The sequence below is a fragment of the Balearica regulorum genome, chromosome 27 (assembly GCF_011004875.1).
Source record: "Balearica regulorum gibbericeps isolate bBalReg1 chromosome 27, bBalReg1.pri, whole genome shotgun sequence".
NCBI classification, from domain to species: domain Eukaryota; kingdom Metazoa; phylum Chordata; class Aves; order Gruiformes; family Gruidae; genus Balearica; species Balearica regulorum.
In genome coordinates this window covers 3,582,332-3,601,368 of record NC_046210.1, presented here as the reverse complement: position 1 = coordinate 3,601,368, position 19,037 = coordinate 3,582,332, and the positions used below count along the sequence as shown (strand labels likewise).

General features: G+C 67.4%; 3 protein-coding genes across 7 annotated transcripts; 1 reads left to right on the top strand and 2 right to left on the bottom strand.

Moving 5' to 3' along the window:
* The first annotated feature begins 1,870 nt into the window (after positions 1-1,870).
* NUDT18 (nudix hydrolase 18) lies at positions 1,871-4,319 on the top strand. The gene is given in 5 exon segments (XM_075736606.1): positions 1,871-2,321; positions 2,323-2,673; positions 2,676-2,879; positions 2,965-3,178; positions 3,676-4,319. Coding segments are annotated over 5 exon segments (1,401 nt in total). The 5' UTR covers positions 1,871-2,285; the 3' UTR covers positions 4,272-4,319.
* Positions 4,320-4,556: 237 nt separating this feature from the next.
* Positions 4,557-11,049, bottom strand: FHIP2B (FHF complex subunit HOOK interacting protein 2B). Its single transcript, XM_075736577.1, has 17 exons — positions 10,847-11,049; positions 10,661-10,739; positions 9,639-9,808; positions 8,651-8,755; positions 8,322-8,444; positions 7,964-8,140; positions 7,673-7,869; positions 7,485-7,593; positions 7,325-7,401; positions 6,964-7,153; positions 6,712-6,881; positions 6,506-6,628; positions 6,341-6,431; positions 6,115-6,258; positions 5,598-5,738; positions 5,388-5,488; positions 4,557-5,286 (listed from the first exon to the last, which is right to left on the bottom strand). Exons 1-17 carry the CDS (start codon positions 10,889-10,891, stop codon positions 5,181-5,183), a joined length of 2,148 nt encoding a protein of 715 aa, XP_075592692.1. The 5' UTR covers positions 10,892-11,049; the 3' UTR covers positions 4,557-5,180.
* Positions 11,050-11,897: 848 nt separating this feature from the next.
* On the bottom strand, positions 11,898-18,974 carry LOC142598298 (actin filament-associated protein 1-like). 5 transcript variants are annotated; one of them, XM_075736530.1, is made up of 17 exons: positions 18,782-18,974; positions 15,814-15,942; positions 15,645-15,716; positions 15,450-15,526; positions 15,110-15,194; positions 14,820-15,037; positions 14,564-14,743; positions 14,265-14,348; positions 13,971-14,064; positions 13,680-13,897; positions 13,462-13,592; positions 13,248-13,368; positions 13,030-13,138; positions 12,717-12,866; positions 12,443-12,603; positions 12,239-12,352; positions 11,898-12,135 (listed from the first exon to the last, which is right to left on the bottom strand). In XM_075736530.1, the coding sequence occupies exons 3-17, from the start codon at positions 15,700-15,702 to the stop codon at positions 12,109-12,111; spliced, it is 1,827 nt and encodes a 608-aa protein (XP_075592645.1). In that variant the 5' UTR covers positions 15,703-15,716; positions 15,814-15,942; positions 18,782-18,974; the 3' UTR covers positions 11,898-12,108. The 5 variants fall into 5 exon arrangements, with proteins under 5 accessions (XP_075592645.1, XP_075592643.1, XP_075592644.1 ...); XM_075736528.1 differs by having other exon boundaries at positions 15,645-15,719; positions 18,782-18,973; XM_075736529.1 differs by having other exon boundaries at positions 15,450-15,544; positions 18,782-18,973.
* Between the last annotated feature and the right edge of the window lie 63 nt (positions 18,975-19,037).

Genomic DNA, 19,037 nt, shown 5'->3' with positions numbered 1-19,037 from the left:
CAGGAGACGGCCCAGGGGCTGTGCAGCGCAGGCCATGCACCCTGCAATGGGCACCGTGCAATTAGCGTCGTGCAATTAGCACCGTGCAATGGGCACCGTGCAATTAGCACCCTGCAATGGGCACCGTGCAATGGGCACTGTGCAATTAGAACTGTGCAATGGGCACCGTGCAATTAGCGTCGTGCAATGGGCACCGTGCAATGGGCACCGTGCAATTAGCGTCGTGCAATGGGCACCATGCAATGGGCACCGTGCAATTAGTACCGTGCAACGGGCACCGTGCAACAGGTATGGTGTGCTGCAGGAGATGGCCCAGGGGCTGTGCAGCGCAGGCCATGCACCCTGCAATGGGCACCGTGCAATTAGCGTCGTGCAATTAGCACCCTGCAATGGGCACCGTGCAATTAGCGTCGTGCAATTAGCACCGTGCAATGGGCACCGTGCAATTAGCATCGTGCAATGGGCACCCTGTAATGGGCACTGTGCAATTAGCATCGTGCAATGGGCACCGTGCAATTAGTGCCGTGCAATTAGCACCCTGCAATGGGCACCGTGCAATGGGCACTGTGCAATTAGAACTGTGCAATGGGCACCGTGCAATTAGCGTCGTGCAATGGGCACCGTGCAATGGGCACCGTGCAATTAGCACCATGCAATGGGCATCGTGCAATGGGCACCATGCAATGGGCATCGTGCAATGGGCACCGTGCAATTAGCGTCGTGCAATGGGCACCGTGCAATTAGCGTCGTGCAATGGGCACCGTGCAATTAGTACCGTGCAACGGGCACCGTGCAACAGGTATGGTGCGCTGCAGGAGACGGCCCAGGGGCTGTGCAGCGCAGGCCATGCACCGTGCAAGGGGCACAATGCAATTAGCGTCGTGCAATTAGCACCCTGCAATGGGCACCGTGCAATTAGCGTCGTGCAACGGGCACCGTGCAGTCCGAACCGTGCAATTCGGACGGTGCAATCAGCCCGGTGCAATCGGCACGGTCCGGGCGCTGCGCAGTCGCCCCCTGCTCCGCCAACCGCTCCACGCCCCTCCCGGCCCCTTTAAGGCCAAGCCCCGCCCCGCAGCCGTGAGGGGAAGTGGCGGCAGGACTAACCAATAGAAAGCGAGCCGGTCTCGCGGAGCCACCAATGGGCGGCGAGCGAAGTGGGCGGGGGCCGCGCGGCTGAGCCCCGGGACGCGGTGAGTGCCCTGGCGCATGCGCGCGGTGGAGGCGGGGGGGGGGCTCTGCGCGCGCCCCGCGCCCCTTCCCAACCTGCTGCACCCCCGCCCCCCGCTGCACCCCGCAGCCCCCGAACCCCGGCCCCCGCTGCACCCCGCAGCCCCCGAACCCCGGCCCCTGCTGCGCCCTGCGAACCCCAGCCCTTCCCTTCTTGCACCGTGCAGCCCCCCCCGACCCTTCCCTTCTTGCACGCTGCACCCCAAACCCTTCCCCGTTGCACCCCGCAGCCCCCCCAAACCTTTCCCCTATTGCACCCCGCGAACCCTCGCCCTAGTGCACCTCTCCTGCGAGCCCTGCTCTGCTGCTGCGCCTCTCGGTGCACCCTGCAGTCCCGCAGACCCTTCTCCCGCTGCGCCCCGCAGCCCAGCACCCCGCCTCGCCCCCCGCAGCCCAGCACCCCGCCTCGCACCCTGCAGCCCAGCACCCTGCCGCCCAGCGCCCCGCCTCGCACCCTGCAGTCCAGCTCGCCCTTCCCCTATTGCACCCTGCAGCCCGGCTTGCCCCCCTGCACCCCACAGCCCCCCGCGCCTTTCCCCCTGTGCACCCCGTACTCGGACCAGCCCTTCCCCTATAGCGCCCTGCAGTCCAGCACGCCCTGGCCCCCGCAGCCTGCCGATTCCTGCCCTTGGCCCAGCCCTCCGTGCACCCCGCAGCCCGGCCAGCCCTGCTCCTACCCCACCCCGGGCATCCCCCAGTCTAGCAGGCCCCTCTCCCCCAGCATCCCCCAGTCTAGCCGCCCCTTTCCCCCCAGCCTGCCCCAGTCCGGCAAACCCTTTCCCTCCTACCTCCTCCAGTCGAGCGAACCCTTCACTTATTTCAGCTTCCCGTGTATCCTGCAGTCGAGCCAGCCCTTCGTCTACCGCAGCCCTCCCCGCATCCCCAAATCCAGCGAGCTCTTTCCCTACAGCCCCCTGTACACCCTGCAGTCCAGCCAGCCCTTCCCCTACTGTGCCCCCCCATGCCTCCCCCAGTCCAGCAAGCCTTTCCACTACCGCAGCCCCCCCTGCCTCCCCAAGCCTAGGGACCCCTTCCCTTACTATTTCCCTTCCTACATGCTGCAGTCCAGCCAGCCCTTCCCCTCCTGCGCCCCCCTGGGCGTCCCCCAGTCGAGCAGACCCTTTCCCTTCTGCAGCCCTCCCTGCATCACGAAGGCCACCGAGCTCTTCCCTTGCTACGTGCCCCCCCCGCCCAGCAGACCCTTCCCCTCTTACACCCCCCTCCACGTCCCCCAGTCCAGCAAACCCTTCCTCTCCGGCACCTCGCAGCCGCCGGGTGACCCCTTCCCGCATTGCACCTTCCCATGCACCCCGCAATCGCCGGACCCCCTCCCTCACTACCCCCTCCAGCGGCGAGGCTCCCTGTCCCCGCGCCTGCATGTCTGGGGGGTGCCCTCCCCACCCCAAAACCCCGCTACCCCCTGAGCGGGTGCCTGAGGGCTCTGCTTCACCCCCCCCCTCCGCCCCCATCCAGCCTGCGGGGCCCCTGGTCCCATGGGGGAGGCTCCGGCGGCGGAGCTGGATGCGGTGCTGGGCGGCGGCAGCTGGGACGTGGGGGCACGCTTTGAGGGCCCCCACCCACCCACCGGCCCCATCCGCCTGGGGAGGAACGCCTGCTACGTCGTCCTGGCCGTGCTCTTCAACGAGGAGGTGAGGCAGCCCCCCCCACCCCCCCCCCCGAGACCCCCACCCCGGCAGTGCCCGGTGCCCACCCGACCCTTCTCCGTCCCTGCAGGACAGGGTGCTGCTGGTGCAGGAGGCCAAGCCCGAATGCCGCGGGAAGTGGTACCTGCCGGCCGGGAGGATGGAGCCCGGTGAGAACATCGTGGCAGCCATGCGGAGGGAGGTGAAGGAGGAGACGGGGCTGGAGTGTGAACCCCTCACCTTGCTGGCGCTGGAGGAGAGGGGGCCGGCGTGGATCCGCTTCGCCTTCCTCGCGCGCCCCACCGGTGCGTGCCTGTGCCGTTTGGTGCTCGGAAGGGGTGTGGGAAGGACGCGGCTCACCTGGCACGTCCACTGCCAGCCCAGCCCCGTGCTGGGGCATCGGTGTCCTCTGCCAGCCCCATGACGGGCATCGGCATCCCCAGCCAGCCCCGTGCCAGGGCGTCCCCATCCCTTGCCAGCCCTGCGCCAGGTCATTGGTGTCCCCTGTCACCTTTGTGCCAGGGCGTTGGCATCCCCTGCCTGCCCCGTGCCAGGGCGTCCCCATCCCTCGCCAGCCCTTGTGCCAGGGCATCAGTGTTCCCTGCCAGCACCATCACCAGTACTGGCGGCCCCCCACAAGCCCCGTGCGGGTTATCGGTGTCCCCTGTCAGCCCCATGATGGGGTCTCAGTGCCCCCCACCAGCCCCACGACCGGGCACTGGCACCCCCTGCCAGTGCGGTGCCGGGTCCTGCTGTCCCCTGCCACCCCTGTTCCAGGACATCGCTGTCTCTCTGCCCGCAGGTGGGACCCTGAAGACCCTGGAGGAGGCTGATGCCGAGTCCCTGCAAGCGGCGTGGTGGGCCGGGGACCCCTCCGCGCTGCCGCTGCGAGCCCTGGACATCCTGCCCTTGCTGGACCTCGCTGCCCGCTACCGCCGCAGCCCCCCGCACCCCCCCACGCTGCCACGGGAGCTGCCCTGCACCCTGCTCTGCTTGCGGCTCCTGGTAGCCTTCGCCAATGACACCGGGAACCTTTGGGTGCTGCTGGGCACGGACGGGACCCCCCACCTGCCCGTGGTAGCCTGCGGCACGTCCCCGGCCGAGGTCCGCGGGGGTTTCCGCCTGCCCGTGCTGCGGCTGCTGCGGGACTGCCTGCCGCCGGAGCCCTGCCCGGGACCCCTGGGGCTGCTGGGGCTGCAGCACCGGGCTGGGGGTCCCGGGGGGGCCGACGGTGTCTGCTTCAACATGCTGCTGAGCATCCCGCCCAGCAGCCCCGGGGCTGCCCCCCCCGAGCTGTGCAGCCCTGCTTTCCGCTGGTGGCGTGTGGAGGAGGAGAGCCTGAGGGGCCGCATCCTGCAGCGGCTCCGTGCTGCGGCCACGGTGCCTGTCCGCAGCTAGTGCCCGACAACCTGGCTTTGGGCACGGGGGTCTGACCGGGACACGTGGCTGAGGCTGACAGCCCCAGGATGTGCTGCCCACGGCCGGGGGGATGTTTTGGGGCAGAGCACGGTGCTGTGTTGGGGGGGGAGAGAGCCAGCCAGAGCAGAAATAAACCCGGCTGCTGCTTCTTGCATCTGCCTGGCTGCGGTTGAAGGGGGGGGGGGGGCGGAGAGCGGGGAGCCTGGTTTTGGGGGGTGCTTGGGAAGGGAGACGACGCAGTACAGACGGCAGGGGTGCAGCAGGTGGTGCTGAGCTCACAGCTTTATTGTAGCAGAGTCCCATCACCCAGGGGACACGGTGCCCGGCTGTGCGGGGTTTGGGGTGCGCCATCCCCGCCAGGCAGGAGACACAAACACACACACGCACACACACACGCGTACCCCGTGCCCCAGAGCCCGGGGAGATGATTGAGTTCTTGCAGCCGAGGGGGGGGCACTGCCCCACGCAGGCAGAGGACAGCACCATGCCTGCACAGCCCATTATTGCCCAAAAAAATCCTGCTTGAGGTTAGTGGGGGCTGGGGGCAGCTCCGATACGGGGCAGGGGGAGCAGGAACCCACCACCCAGGAATAAACGCAGCATGGTTCACTTTGCACCCAGAGGGGCCACATCCTGCACGGGGGAGGTGGCATCACCTCCGGGTTGGCCAAGGCGACGGTGAAGGACTCTGTGCCTCCTCTTCCTCCTCACTGGGCGCAGCGAGGCCGATGTCCTTCCCGGGGTGCTACCACCATGCCCAGCTATTGGGGACATGCCAGTCCAAGCAGGGCCACCAGAGGCTACCGGCACGCGGGTTGGGCCATCCCCAGTGGCCACCGCAGCCCGGCCGAAGAGGGGGTGCTCTGTGGGGGGCCGGGGAGCTGCAGCTCAGGGGGGCCCCTCAGGCGGTCCCTTGACCAGGGCGATGGCAGCCAGCTCCTTGCAGAACTCCTCCAGCACCACCACCCCCTTGAAGAGCATCGTGTGGTCCATCCTGCGGGGAAGACGAGCAATGGGGGTTCCGTGGGGTACACCCCCCTCGAAGGGCATGCATTGCCCCCATCCCATGCCCCCCCCCCCTTCCCCAGCACTTACTGCTCTCCGGGCACCAGCCCCATGAGCTGCCGGCGCACCAGGAGCAGCTTGGCCCTGAAATGGGGCACACGCTGGAGCCGCTGCATCAGGTCCCCGATCACCTGCGGGGGAGGTGGGGGGGGGGGGGGGGGGGTGGACAGTCAGGCCCCGTTTTGCCAGGGTGTCCCCATCCCGTCCATCCCCCCCACCCCTGGCAGTAGGTGACGTTACCCTGACGAGGACGGAGAAGAGCGAGCGGCAGCCGGGTGCCAGGTTGAGGTAGGGGTCCAGCAGGTACTCGTGGAGGTGGGGATGGGGGAAGGCGGCCAGGCGGGACAGCACCGAGGTCACCTGCAGGTTCAGGCTGTAGGGCTGGGGCGGGGGGGGTGACGCTCAGCGGGAGCTGGCATGGATAATGTGTCGTGTCCCCCCCCCCCCAGCATCCCCCAGCGGGGACTCAGCTGGGGGGTATTTGACTAGGGGATGCATCACCTTGCTATGGCTAGTGCCAGTCCCGCACCCCTGGGGACGCAGAGCGGAGGGTGGCAGCCCTCCTTCCCAGGGTCCGCGGCCCCCATAGTGGGGGTGAAGCGGCCAAGAGCATCGGTGGCATTAGCAGCCACTGAGCCCCCATTGGCGGGGACAAGCGGAGAGGGCTTTTGGGGGGACAGTCCCCCCGGCCACACCAAGGCAAGGGGCAGTAGGGACCCCAGTACGTCCCTGGCATCTCAACCGGGCACCCCCATACCTGGTCCAGGATCCGGCTCATCCGGTCAAACAGCACCTTGAGGAAATGGCCCTCGTAGAACGCCTCTTCGGGGTGGCAGGCGTCGAGGGGCCGGGGGGCCAAGGGCCACCCCCACGGGGCTGCGCTGGCCTGGCACGCCTGGACCTGGCGGAGGGGGTGACGGTGGGTGAGAGCCAGAGCAGGGGCTGGCACCGCTGGGGATGGGGATCCCCCCCCAGCCACTCACCATGCCCAGGGCATCATGGACGTAGGTGTCGTAGCCGCCTTCCTCCATGCACGAGGAGGTCTTCGCCTCCTCGGGGACCAGGCAGAGGAAGCTGGAAGACACGGGAGAGGGATGTGGAGGGGGATACAGCCCCCCCATGCTGTAGTAGCCCCTGCAAATCCCTACCTGCTGACCACCTCGCTCACTTGCCCCTTCCCCGATGGGGCCGATCCTGGCAGAGGCTTTTTTGCCGTCCCAAAGCCGGCATCTGGGAATCCATCGGTGAAGTAGGGATCCTCCTCCAGGTCCCTGCAGGGCCAGTGCAGGGCCATTAGCTGGGTGGGCACCGGGGGGCTGCCCCCCCCTTGCCCTGCCCCGGCCCCCTTGCTCACAGCCCATCTTCGTCGGGGTCCGGCTCGGGGGGTCCGCGCTCATCAGGCACGGGGGGGCTGCGCTGTAGGTAGCCCCTTGCCTCCAGGTTCCTCAGCGCCAGGCTGTGTGCCACGTGCTCGTGGGGTTTCCGCAGGAGCTCCTCAAAGAGCCGCAGGCTGGCCAGGCTGATCTGCGGCACGGCGAGTGGCGTGAGACCACCGGCACTGCCCCCCAGTATCGCCCGTGTCCCCTCCACCCAGGATGGGGCTCACCTCGTCGGAGAGGTGGTTGCAGCGGTTGATGAGCTGGGTGCGCAGAGGGTGGGGGGCATCCGCCGGGGTCTCGGGGTGCCGGTCTGGCCCCAGAAGGAAGAGCACGAGGCGGTGGAGCAGGGGAGATGCGCAGATCTGCCGCACCGTGCCCGTCAGCATGGCCGTGGCGCTGAGGACGGCGAGCTCGGACCTGCCGGGGACAGGGTGGGATGCTGCGAGGGGCGTCCTGAGACAGCACCGCAGCATCTCACAGCGGGGGAAAAGGAGGTGCAGGCAAGGGGAACCCCACAGTCACGGCCCCAAGGGGGTCCATGATAGAGAAACCCTCCCCCAGCTGCTGTCTCGTGCCTCAGACACTCACATCTGCAGGAGCTGCGGCTGCAGGATGCCCTGGAAAAACTTTTCCTCCACAGCCTCGGTGATGGCATCCGCCACGACCTGCCGGTGACAGCAGAGGCTGAGCTGTGGTGTGGGCAAGGGGCTGCCCACGCTCTGGGGGGGGCTGTCTGGGTGTTCCTTACCGGGTGGGCACCCATCACCAGCTCATCGAGGTAGTCCAGCCAGCCGAAGAAGGCAGCCAGGCTCTCCTTCCCCGGGAATATCCCCTCGCTGGCAGCATCCCCCTGTGTCCTGCACGGGGTAGAGGACACGGGGCTGTGGCAAAGCCTCGGCGGTGCCTGGGCACGACCCTGCCCAGTGCCCACCTTACCTCCAGCTGGCCCTCTCCAGGGCGAGAACATCGGCGGGGTCGGTGCAGGCGGGCACGGCGCTGTAGAGGTCACAGAGATGCCCCGTCAGCAGCCGGCACAGGGTGCTGCTCCGCACCAGGCAGGCAGCAGCCGCCTCCTGGGCGAGCCCGACGAGCGAGAGCAGGTTTTCCTGAGCCTTCAGCGCGATCCTGCTCTTCTGCGAGGAGGAGGAGGAGGAGGAGGAGGAAAGAGGTGGTGTCACACGACCAGCGGTGCCCGCTGTCCCCTCCTTGCCAGCCCTTTCCCCCTACCTTGCTCTTGCACAGCCCCACCAAGGACGTGACGAGGTTGCTGTCCCTCCGTGGCGGGGAGGGCTCGGCTCGGGGGGAGCCGGCAGCGGTGGCAGTGCCCGGGGGATGCTCCGCACCCTCTTCCACGGGGCTGGCCGGCAGCTCCTGGGTTCTCCTCTCATTCAGGATGCTCTTGCCCTGGAGAGGAAGAGGAGCAGCAAAGCCTCATAAGCCACCATCTTCCTCCCAGTCACCCCGAGGAGCTTTGCAGTGGGGATGGAGCTGCAAAGCGCGTGAAAAAGCTCAATGAAACGAGCCAAACCCCAGAGATGACCCCACATGTGTCCCACCAGCACAGGCATGCCCCGGGGCTGCTCACCTCCAGGATGTATGCCAGCAGGGTGGGATCCTGCTTGATCTTTGTGCAGAGGACGGCCGCGAACTGCACCTCCTCCTTCTCCGTGCCGGAGCCCAGGCGGTCACCGCTGAGCTGGAGCAGCTTCTGGCAGGGCAAGGAGAGGGCTGCCGGGCTGCCGGCTGCTCTCCCACCCTGCCCGGGTGCAGCAGTGCCGCCCCATTACCGTGGGCATCGGTTCCCGGCAGCGTTTGGCAGGGATGCGGCCAGCCCCAGAACGCGGCATCACCGGCGGCACCGCCGGCCAGGACCTCCCGCCGGTCCCCGAGAAGCCCCCCGAGCGCGGGGCTCACCTGCACCGGCCTGTGCACGTTGAGGTAGTGCAGGAGTGGGTGCTGCATCTGGCCCAGCACCCGGCTGAAGAAGAGGAGGACCTGCTGCCTCATCCCAGGGGGGTACTGGGAGGGAGACGAGGAGAGGCATCGGTGAGAGCCCAGTTACCCGATTACCCTGTAATTGCCCCAAATTGCCTGCCAGGTCAGCCAGCAGTCAGTGTGGGTGGCTTGCAAGAACACGCTCAGCAGAGACCCCAGTTTTGCTCCCCAAAAATGATGCAAAGGGGCCCACAGACCCCCCCAGGACCTCCCACCTGCCGCAGGCTCCTCTCTCTGCCTTTAGCATTCAGAGACTGAACTCAGTTCTCTGAACTGAGCTCTCCTGCAGAGAAAAAAACAGGAGGATTTTTCCCCCCCCCCCTTTCCCACTGCTACAATGCTAGCAACGGGGAGTTAAAGCCCAGCACCCCAAAAAAACCAAATCCTCACGGCCAGGGAAGGGCCAGCGCATGTTTCTGAAGCTCACGCTGTGCTAGCGTTTGCTTCTGTTTGAATGAAAGGCTATTTATAGGGAGCCTCATTATTATTAGCAACAAAGGCACAGCAGAGCATTATATTTGAGCAATATTTACTTTGAGAGGGGGCTGTCTAAAACCACCTTGTCCTGCGAACCCAAGCAGCAACGTACCGGTTATGCAAACAGGCTGCTGGTGTGAAAAAAACACCCTTCCTGTGCACGCAGGGATGTGATGGGGTGCAAGAATCATTCAGGAGCAGCAGAAAGGAGCCCAATGGGGATCTTACACTGAGCAATCCAGCCCCCCCCCCCCCCCAAAAAAAGCCAACCACCCCAACCTCAAACTCCCGTTGCCCAGCTAGAAGAGCTTCAAAATTAAAATTACTGAGCAGCACCATGCAAAGCAGCTAGAAAAGGCTGCGGGTGCTGCAGCACAGGGGGGCTTAGCCCCCCGCCCCAAATTGGCTTCCTAGGTGCCTGTACACCCACCTCCGCCTTGCCCAGCGTGCTGAGGGTCTCCAGGACCTTGTGCTGCAGCAGGTACTCGAGGCACGGCCCCGTCTCCCCCGCCGGGCGCTGCTTCTCCTCGTACACCAGGATGTCCAGCATCTGCTTGAGGCGCCAGGGAATGTCCGTCCGTCTGGCAGGGATGCTCTCGTCTGCGGGCACAGGGATCGGGGGCTATGGCGTGTCCCCCCAAGGTACCGGCAGCGTGCCGCCGCGCTCGCCAAGGGGAGCAACGCGTGGTGGGGTGCCCAGGTGCAACCGTGAGGTGCTCACCAGCAGCACCCCCAGCCATGCTGGCCCAGAATCCCCCTCCACTGCCGTTAGCGGGGACGACGCTAGATGGCAATGTGATGATGGAGTCCCAGCAGCACTCGAGGCTGCTCCTTCCGCTCATGGCCTAGCAAGCTGCTGGCCGTCCCCGCTGGGGCCAGAGCCGCGGTCGGAGCTGCTGGCTGTCCTGGGGGGCTGCGGGGTGCTGCCTGGCGCTGCCAGCCCTGGAGACCCCCCCCGCACGGCCCAGGAGAGGAAGGGGTGGCACGGGCCAGATGGGAAGGACCGAGATCCTGCCGGGGAAAGGGCTGAAGCTCTCCAGGCCCTGCTTTTAGTGCTCCTGGAGAGCAGTACGCTCCCGGAGAGAGACGTGCCCCCAGCCTGCAATCGCTCCCAGGAGAATCCGCACCCACCCCAGTCCCCTGTGCTGACCCCACCAGTGTGCTGGGAGGTCGGGGCCAGGCAGGGCCAAGCACCCAGCTGGATACGTCCTCCTGGGGTGCAGGAAAGGGTGTCCCATGCCAAAGCCCCACACGCCAGCTCAGCTGCAGTGTACTAGGGTCAGCATGGTGCCCTGCTACTGCATGGGGTCCCGTCTCAGGGCACCCTATTTCCAGGCCATGGGACCCTATCTTAGGGCGCAGGGACCCTCTCCCAGGACATGGGGACCCTGTTCCCACACCATGAGGACCCCATCCTAGGGCACAAGGACCCCCTCCCCGCACCCTACTCACCCGTGGCCTCCAGGTAGTAGCCAGTGATGCCCTTCCAGTGCTCGGTGAAGGCTTCCAGCAGATCCACGCTGGGCTCCCGCTGCGCACACCGGGACCGGGGTCAGGGGTGCATGGAAGCCCCCCCACTCCTCCCGGTCCCGCCGTCTGTGTCCGTGCCCCCCCCCGCACCCCCTCGGTCCCACTCACCGTCTCCACCGCCTGCTGCAGCAACGAGCCCAGGCGGCTCAGCATGGCCGTGCCCGCCCGGTACCGACCCCGGCACCGACCCCGGCACCGACCCCGGCACCGACCCCGGTCCCGACCCCGGCACCGACCCCGGTCCCGGCCCCGCCGCGCTCCGCTGCGCCCCGGTGCTGCCCCGCTGCGGTGGCTCCGCCCGGCGCCGGGCGGGGGGGGCGGCCCGGCCGCGGTACCTCCCTCCGCTGCGGGGGCTGCACTCCGGGCCCGGGCTCCGGCTGGGTTCGGGGAGCGGGGACGGGATGGGGATGGAGTGGGGGGGGCGGGGGATGGAGCTGCGGAGGGGTCGGAGGGGTATTTGGGGTGCGGGGTTTGGAAAGGGCCCTTAGCCCTAAAACTGCTCCCGGGGGGGGGGGGGGGGCAGCCCTGAGGGGTGGACCCCCGTACACACCAGGCACCGGGATGGGGACCCCCCCCCCTCGGCACCGGGTCGGGGATAGCCCCCCCATCCACACCTCGCACCGGGATGGGGACACCCCCCGTGCACACCAGGAAGGGGGGACAGCCCCCCCCAGCTCACCTCTTCCCATGGCACAACCTGGTAGAAGCCAAATTTTATAATTTTGTTTTTTAATCCTTAAAAAAAAAAAAAAAAAAAAAGTTTCTGCAATAAAAAACAAGCCATGACGAAGAGTGCAGCTGGAAAGCAGCCCGGGGCCCAGCCCAGGTCCCGCCGACTCCGGAAAAGCTGCAATTAGGTGCCCCAAGCAGCCCCCACCACTCTGCATGTCCCCCCCCAAGTTGCTCAGTCCGGGGTGCATCTGCACCCACCCTTGCAAGTGGGTGTCCCCGGGGGGGGGGTGGGTGGGGGGCTGGGGTGCTGCTGGTGCACCGTTTCGACCAGACCCACACCGGGGACAGAGCCAGCGGCTCATCAGGTGGCAACTGGGAAATCTGTGCCCCAAAACCGAGGTGCTGGGATGGGTGAGAAGGCAGTGAGCCTGCGAGGAGCTCGCTGCCCTTCAGCCCTTGCGCCAGAAAAACTTGAAACCCACAGACAGAGAGTTTATAAGTATATATATATATATACACACACACATATATAAAAAAAAATAGATGTGCGTAGTTGTAGCGTTGATACTGATGGTTAAAAAACAGATACCAGGCTGGTCCTGCACGATCCACGTGCAGCCCTACGTTCTGCGAGAGATGCCCGGTCCGGCAGGTACGTCTGCGGGGTGGGTGCTGCCCCGGGGCCAGTGCAGCGCTGGTCACATCGCAGACTTCATCTCCCACTCCTGGAGAGCGAGCGAGATGGGCGGTCAAACCCCCACGTCCCAGCGCTACGTGTGGTACCCCGCTCACCGTAACTGCCCACCCCACGCAGCTCCCGGGCGGTACCTTTCTCTTCTGCAGCACTTTTCCCCTCTCCACGATGACCGGGGAGGGAGATGGCTTCAGGGCGCTCCTCGCCGACGCGGTGCGCTTCAACAGCGGTGTGAGGAACGAGCCCTGCTGGGAAACGGGAGCGGAGAGAGGGCGATGCCTGCCCTCCCGAACCCTTCACCCTCCCTGCGGTCCATGCCCTCCCCGGTGCCCCCCCACCTCGGAGCCAGCCGAGCTGGCTGTGGCAGCGATGTGGCCCTTCAGCGACTTGCCGATGGCCAGCAGGTTCATCTCAGAGCCGGCTTTCAGCCTGCCCTTCATGCGGCAGGCCCTCTCCAGCTGCCCCACCTTCTCCTCCAGCTTGGGGAAGGCTCTCTTCCCTGCAAGGACATCAGGGGCACTGCCAAGCCCGGGCACCCCTCCACCCCGCCGGCTGCTCCGGCAAGGGCCAGGCACCCCCCGGCACAGGGGCAGAGCCCCTCTGCGGTCCTACCGATGAGGATATCCAGCCCGTCCCGAGCTCCTTTCCTCTCGGGCAGCGTCAGGGTGCGCTGGGACCGGGAGAGATCCCTGCTCTGGAGCTCAGGACTCACCTTCGCCCGCTGCGGGCTGGCAGCCCTTACCCGGAGAGCTGATGATGATGCTGAGGAAGAAGGGCAGAGGAAGGGTGTTGGGGAGGAAGGGCAGAGGAGTCACAGCACAACACGGTGCTTGTGGGCACCGCAGGTTCCATCCCAGCATGTGGGGCTGGGGTGCACAGGGGAACCCCGCTGCTTCCCTGGCTGGAGCATCCAGCCCCTGCTCACCTGCCTGCGAGGGCAGGGCACTGCCGGTCGTATGGCTGCAGGCACCGGCGGGCAGAGCAGACAGGGGTCTCTTGCGTTGCCCTTGCACTGCTCGGTCCAAGCCCTGCTGCTGCGGAAGGAAGCCCGGGAGAAACCCAGGGGCAAGTGGGTGGTGGGAGCCCGTCCCCTTCGCCCTGGGGCTCACATTGGGGGAGCCAAGGTGCGTCAGCGGAGGTTACCAGCTGCTGCAGCCGCTCCACGTTGGAGTAGAGGTGCTTGGGGGCCTCGGCTGGCGGGAGCTGCCCAAAGGGGTCGTCCATGTAAGCGTTGGGGGTCGGGACACGGCGCAGCAGCAGCCCACTGCAAGCAGGAGGGGGGTCCCATGAGTGCCCGTGGCCCCGCAGTGGAGCGGGATGGCAGGGGCTGGCCGTGCCCCAGCCAGTGTCTCCTTACCCCGCAGCAGGGCTGCTGCTGGCATTGCCCGGCTTGGGGGTCTCGGTGTGGGGGCTGTCACCCGCCGGCTCCCCTCCTCCCCTGGCCCGCAGGGTCTTCAGCCAGGCTTCCTTCTCCTCGTCTGAACGGGTCTGGCGTGGGGCAGAGGGTTCAGGCTCAGCGGTCGTCCCCCCGGGGAAGGACTGGGGGGGGGCATGGGTGCCATGGCGGTTGCTCACCTGCAGCAGGGCGAGCTCTCGGCCGCGCTGGGCGATGCGGATGCGGAGGCGCTGGGGGGATCCGGCGGCCGCCCCCGGGGAGACCTCGCAGCCCTCCAGTCGCAGGGCACAGACGGGGCGCTGGGTGCCGCCCGGCTCGGGGAACATGCGCAGGGCTCCCTGCCGCACCGCGCACCACAGCCGCTGCCATCGCCCACGCAGCCGCACCGCCAGGAAACCTGTGGGTGCGTGCCCATCAGCAGAGGCATGGGGTGCAGGGACACCCCCTCGCCCAGTCCCCGTGTACCGCACCTCCTTTAGCATCCTCTCCGGGCCGGGGACTGCGGGCAGGGCTCCGCTGGGAGCAATCCTCCTCCTCCTCCTCGCCGAGCTGGGACCCTGCAGCCTGAGAATGGAGATCCAGACAACCCCATCCCCTGCAGGTTTTAATCCCCCTGCACCCTGATCCCCACCCCATGGCAATGCAATCCTCCCTGGCATCACCCAAGGGAGGCAGCGGGACAGGGAATTGGGGTGTACTCTCAACACCCCCAGCAGCCCCTTTCCCGTGCCTGGGTTTCCTAGGGGGGGACACAAATGGCTCACCCTGCTGTGCCTCGAGGAGGGTGATGCTGGGACGCTGATGGCTGCCAGCCCACTTGGGGCATCGCTGCTGACCTCTTCGATCACCTGCCGAGGGAGCAGGGGAGCGCTGCAGCCCTGCGCTCCCACTCCCCCATCTAACGGAGCTCCAGGTACCCCCAGGATGGGAGAGGAGCTGGGGACAGACCGCGTTGTCCCCAGCCACCTCTGGAGCACCCCAGCAGGGCTGTGCTCCCGTTTCTCCCTACCCACCCCTCCCTCCTGCCCACGCAGAGCTCTGCCAGGCTGCAACACCTCCAAACCTTCCTCCAGTCCTCAGCCTGCTGCCGGCTCTGGAAGCCAATGACCAGCACCTCGCCCGCCGTCCCTGTCACCTTCAAGGCGTGCGGCATCTTCTTGCCACGCTTGGCTTTGTAGGCAACGCGGCAGCCCCGCAGGTCCAGCTCCAGCACCGGCTGCGGGTCAGCAGCACACCTGAAGCACTGCGGAGGCACGGCAGGGTTGGCAGAGCTCAGGGACCCGCTCCCACCCTCCATCCATCCTCCTCCGGCCACTCACCAGCAGTACGTGCTCCCGGATGATGAAGAGCTGCTTTGCCCACTGCCCCAGCCAGCGCTTCCTCCAGAGGAAGCCACAGAGCTGCGCCTCGGGGCGGCCGGGGGGCTCGGCGTCGGGGCCAGCGGCCAGCGGCTGCTGCAGGTAGTGGGCACGGTCCATCATGCCATCCTCATCCTCCCCGTACGACTCGTAGTGGCTGCTGTCGGTGTCGGCACCGCCTGAGAGCCGGGAAGGCATCAGGGTGCTAGGCGCACGTGGGTGCCGGGGAGGGGGTGCAGTGGGGTGCTCACCGGAGCCTCTGCTGGGGCCGAGGGGTTCGGTATCTTCATAGGAGTCGTCGGCTGGTGGGGATGGTGAGACACCCGGCACCTTGCTCTGGGGAGAGAAGGGGTGCTCCGAAGGCACTGCCCCCCCGGCTGAACTTCGCAGGGTCCCCGAGGGATGGCTGGGGGGGCTCTGCCTGGAGCTGGCAGGCAGCACAGGAACCTTCCTGGCATGGCTGGACCCCTACGCGCATGAGGTTGCAGTGGCCACCGGGTGCCCATCTCCCACCCCCGTCCCAGCACGGTGCTGCTGCCCGAGGCCCCCCGCACGCCCGCAGCCCCCCACCCCTCCGCTGCCCGCCCTTACCCCTCCATGCAGACTCGGGGTGCTGGCCGGGCGGCAGTCACAGGCTCTCCCTCCTGTTGCATCCACTGTCCTGGTTCCTGGGGGGAAAAGCAGGACTGGCAGCGGTGTGCCGGGTTGGCGAGGAGCCAGGCATCCCTGGCCACGCACGACGAGCCGCCGGCGGAGATGGGGCGCGGGTCGGAGCGTGCGACTCACCCGGGCTGGCCCGGCCCTGCGGGGTCCCCGGGGAAGGTGAAAGGCAGCGCATGATCATGTACTCTGCATCCTCTGCTGCGGGGGGAGCGCCCGGTCACTGCCCCGCTCACAGCCCCTTCCCCGCTGCCCACTGGGTGCTACCCCCCCCCACCCACAGACCCACGCTCACACGGGGGGCTCTGCAGCCGGGAGAGGAGATCAGCCACTGATTTCTTCTTGGCCCGAGCTGTGGCACTGAGGCTTTCCTGGTCCAGGATGAGCAGGAAGGACCGCAGGTCTGACAGCAGCTTGTCCAGGTCTGCAGGGGACAGGGACGTGCCATCACACCCTGCCAGAGGAGGGTGCAGGCAGGGATGCCCGTCCCCTGCCCGCCGCACTGGGCAGGGCTGGCAGGGCTCTCCCATGCCGAGCAAACAGACGTGGGGTTACGTGCTCTGTGCCGCCGACCGTGCCCCCGCTCCCGGCACCTGCCCTGGCTCCGCACAATCCTGCTATTGATGGGCCCGGGGTGCTGGGGGAGGATGAGGAGGGGGAACGGGGACCCGTGCCACTGAAGGCTCCTCTGTGTGCGCTCACAGAGCGGGTTTGTTCCTGGCTGGGCGAGGGGAGCCATGGCTGGGGGCTGTGCAGGGCAGCCCAACGTGCTGCTCCTCTGTGCGGAGGAGGAGGAGGAGGAGGAGGCATGGCATATGGGAGCAGCTGATGAAGGCTGCTCTGGGCATGCTGAAAATGCTGAGCATTCACCCGCTGCCCATTCCGAGGGCAGGGAGCGGGGTCGGGGCTCAGCGCCAGCTGGGGACCCCGACCCTGCAGTGCCAGGAAGGAGGGATGGAGCGGGACAAGGAGCTGCTTTGTGCCTCCTCGCCCCGGCCGGAGAAGACGGGAGTTCCACGCCCTGCGCAGCGGGACAGGACAGCACTGCCTCCGCCCTGTGCCCCCCCGGGGTGGGGGAGACCTGCAGGGTTCTGGGCATGGGGAGAGGGTCCCTCCGACCCCGAACAGTGGTGGCTCTGGGTCGGTGCAGGCGTATCCTGCGCTGGAGGAGCACGTGGCAGAGCAGGACCATGCACACGGCCAGCCTGGCCCCTGGCCCCACTCCCGCAGAGCCCCCTTGCCCCAGGCACCTCTGGCTGCCACTGCAGGAGCGGGCAGATGCCCTCTGCTCCCCACCCTGGGTCACTGCCCGCCTCCCCCCAGCTCCTTCCTGCGTGCATCTGGAAATGGTTTGCATCGCTCTGCTCCGGCTGCTCTGGGCTCTGCTCCCTGCTCCCAGCTGGGATAAAAAGTTGCAGACCCGCTGTCGAAACCCACTGCCAGCCTGGTCCCGTGCTGCCTCCCCCCATGCTGCCCCACTCAGATCCCAGCCTCCTTCGTCACTGCCCCCCCGGCCATTTCCCAACTGGAAAAGGGACAACCCCAGCGAAGCCACGGCCAGCTGGGATGCTGCCCCGGTGAGTCCCCGCAATGCCCCAGGGCGACCCCGGCATCCCCATGCCCTGCCACATCCCTGCACCCCTCATCGCTCCGGGCTGGCTGGGATGCAATGCACCCCCAAAGACAGCGGCAGTCCCTGGGGGAGGTGAGAGCAGGCGGGGGAAGGAGCCCACCGCTCCCACGTGTGTTACAGGGGATATGGGGGAACCCCCTGCAGAAGTGCCGGCATGGCGGGGAGCACCGTCCCCCTCCTTGGTGTCCCCAGTCGGGGAGCACACACCCCTGTCCGGGGGGAGAGGAAACATCTGGCAGGGCAGTGAGGCTGAGCAATGCCGGAGCTGGGCCCAAACATCTGGATTTCCCTGGAAACTGGAGAAGGGAAGGGGGGGACCAGCTCCCTGGGGGACTGGTGGGGGGAGGCTGGAGCAGGGGCTGGTCGAAGGGACCTGCGGGCAGAACTCGAGCGTGGGGGCACGAGCACTGTCCCCTGTGCCCGGTGTGCCTGGCTCTTCCCCTCCCTCCCTTTCTCCTCTCCTCCGCCCAGGCTGAATTCCTGGGCAATGACATCTCTGTCCACTCACCCCCTCAGCCCTCCCTGCATCCTCCCCCTGCGCTCCCCCCGGCCGGCCCCGATGCCCTCGGTGGGGCAGGGGAGCCGTGCCCCGCGGTGCCCGGCCGTGCCCGCAGCCCGGTGCCGAGCAGGCAGGGGCTGCCCTCACCCACGAAGCCGTGCCAGCTGCCTGCTGCCGGGGCCAAGGGAAGGCAGCTGAGATGAAAAACAGCTGCCTCTGTCTCCAGGGCGGGAGGAAAACGCCCCCCAAACATACAGCCATCTCCTAGCAAAGCGCCCTGCTCCTGCAGGACGTGGCCCAGCCCCATGGCATCCTCATCCTCGGAGGAGGAAGGAGAGGGCTGCCCAAGGGATGCCACGGGAGCGCGTGATCCCTGGGTGATGCCAGCACCTGAGAGACTCGGGGCTGGTACCTCTGCCCCCCAGCCACGTGCATTTTTCTCTGTGCAATGAGGGGCAAGAGGTGCCCCGGGCTCAGCCCCGCTCCCCAGCACGGCTGCAGGGTGCAGGGGGGGAGCAGCAGCTCGGGGGCACCCCAGGGCCCCACTCTGGCGTGTGGGGCAGCTCTCGCCCAGCGCGGGATGACTCAGAGGAGGCTGGAGGCCGCCCCGAGCCTGGAGCTGCTCCTGGCCGCAGCGTGACCCGTCACTGCGGGGAGGCTCCAGGCCACAGCTCCAGGGCGGAGGCACTCCCCCCACAGCCACTGCACCCCCAAATTGCCCCAGGGAGGGTGCTGGCAGAAGCCCCGGCATCTCCGGTCCTGCCATGACACCATGCACCGGCACCCCAGTGCAGCCCACCGTGTTTGGGGGCACCCAGACCCCCGTTCCTGCCCTGACACCCACGCCTCATCCCTTGCACCCCTTCCCTCCCCAGCACCCATCCCACACACCCTCCCACCTCCCCCGACCCCCAACTCTCCCCCTTTGCACGCTCTCCTCCTTCCCGTGCACACCCCCCCCCCTTTCCCTTCCACACCCCCTTTTTGGCACGCTCGCACCCCGCGTGGGCACCCCCACGCCCCGCTCCACCCCACCCCACGCAGCCTCACGCACACCCTCTGCCTTCTCTTTCACCCCCTTGCCAGCTTGCACCCCCTCCCGCACCCCTTTGCACCCCCACCCCCCCGTACCTCTCTGCCGGGCCATGGTGCGGGCGAGCTCACATCGCGCCGGGACCGGGACCGGGGACCGGGACCGCTGCAGCGCTGGCCCGGCTCGGCTCGGCCCGGCTCGGCCCGCACACGCCCTGCGGGTCCCCAGCACAACCCGGCCGGGGCGGGGGGGAGGCGGGGAAGGGCTCCGCATCCTCCTCGGAGCACCATCGCCATCTGCAGGGACCCGGGACCGGGGGGGGGGGCGGGCCGGGGAAAAGCAAAGCAGCGGAGC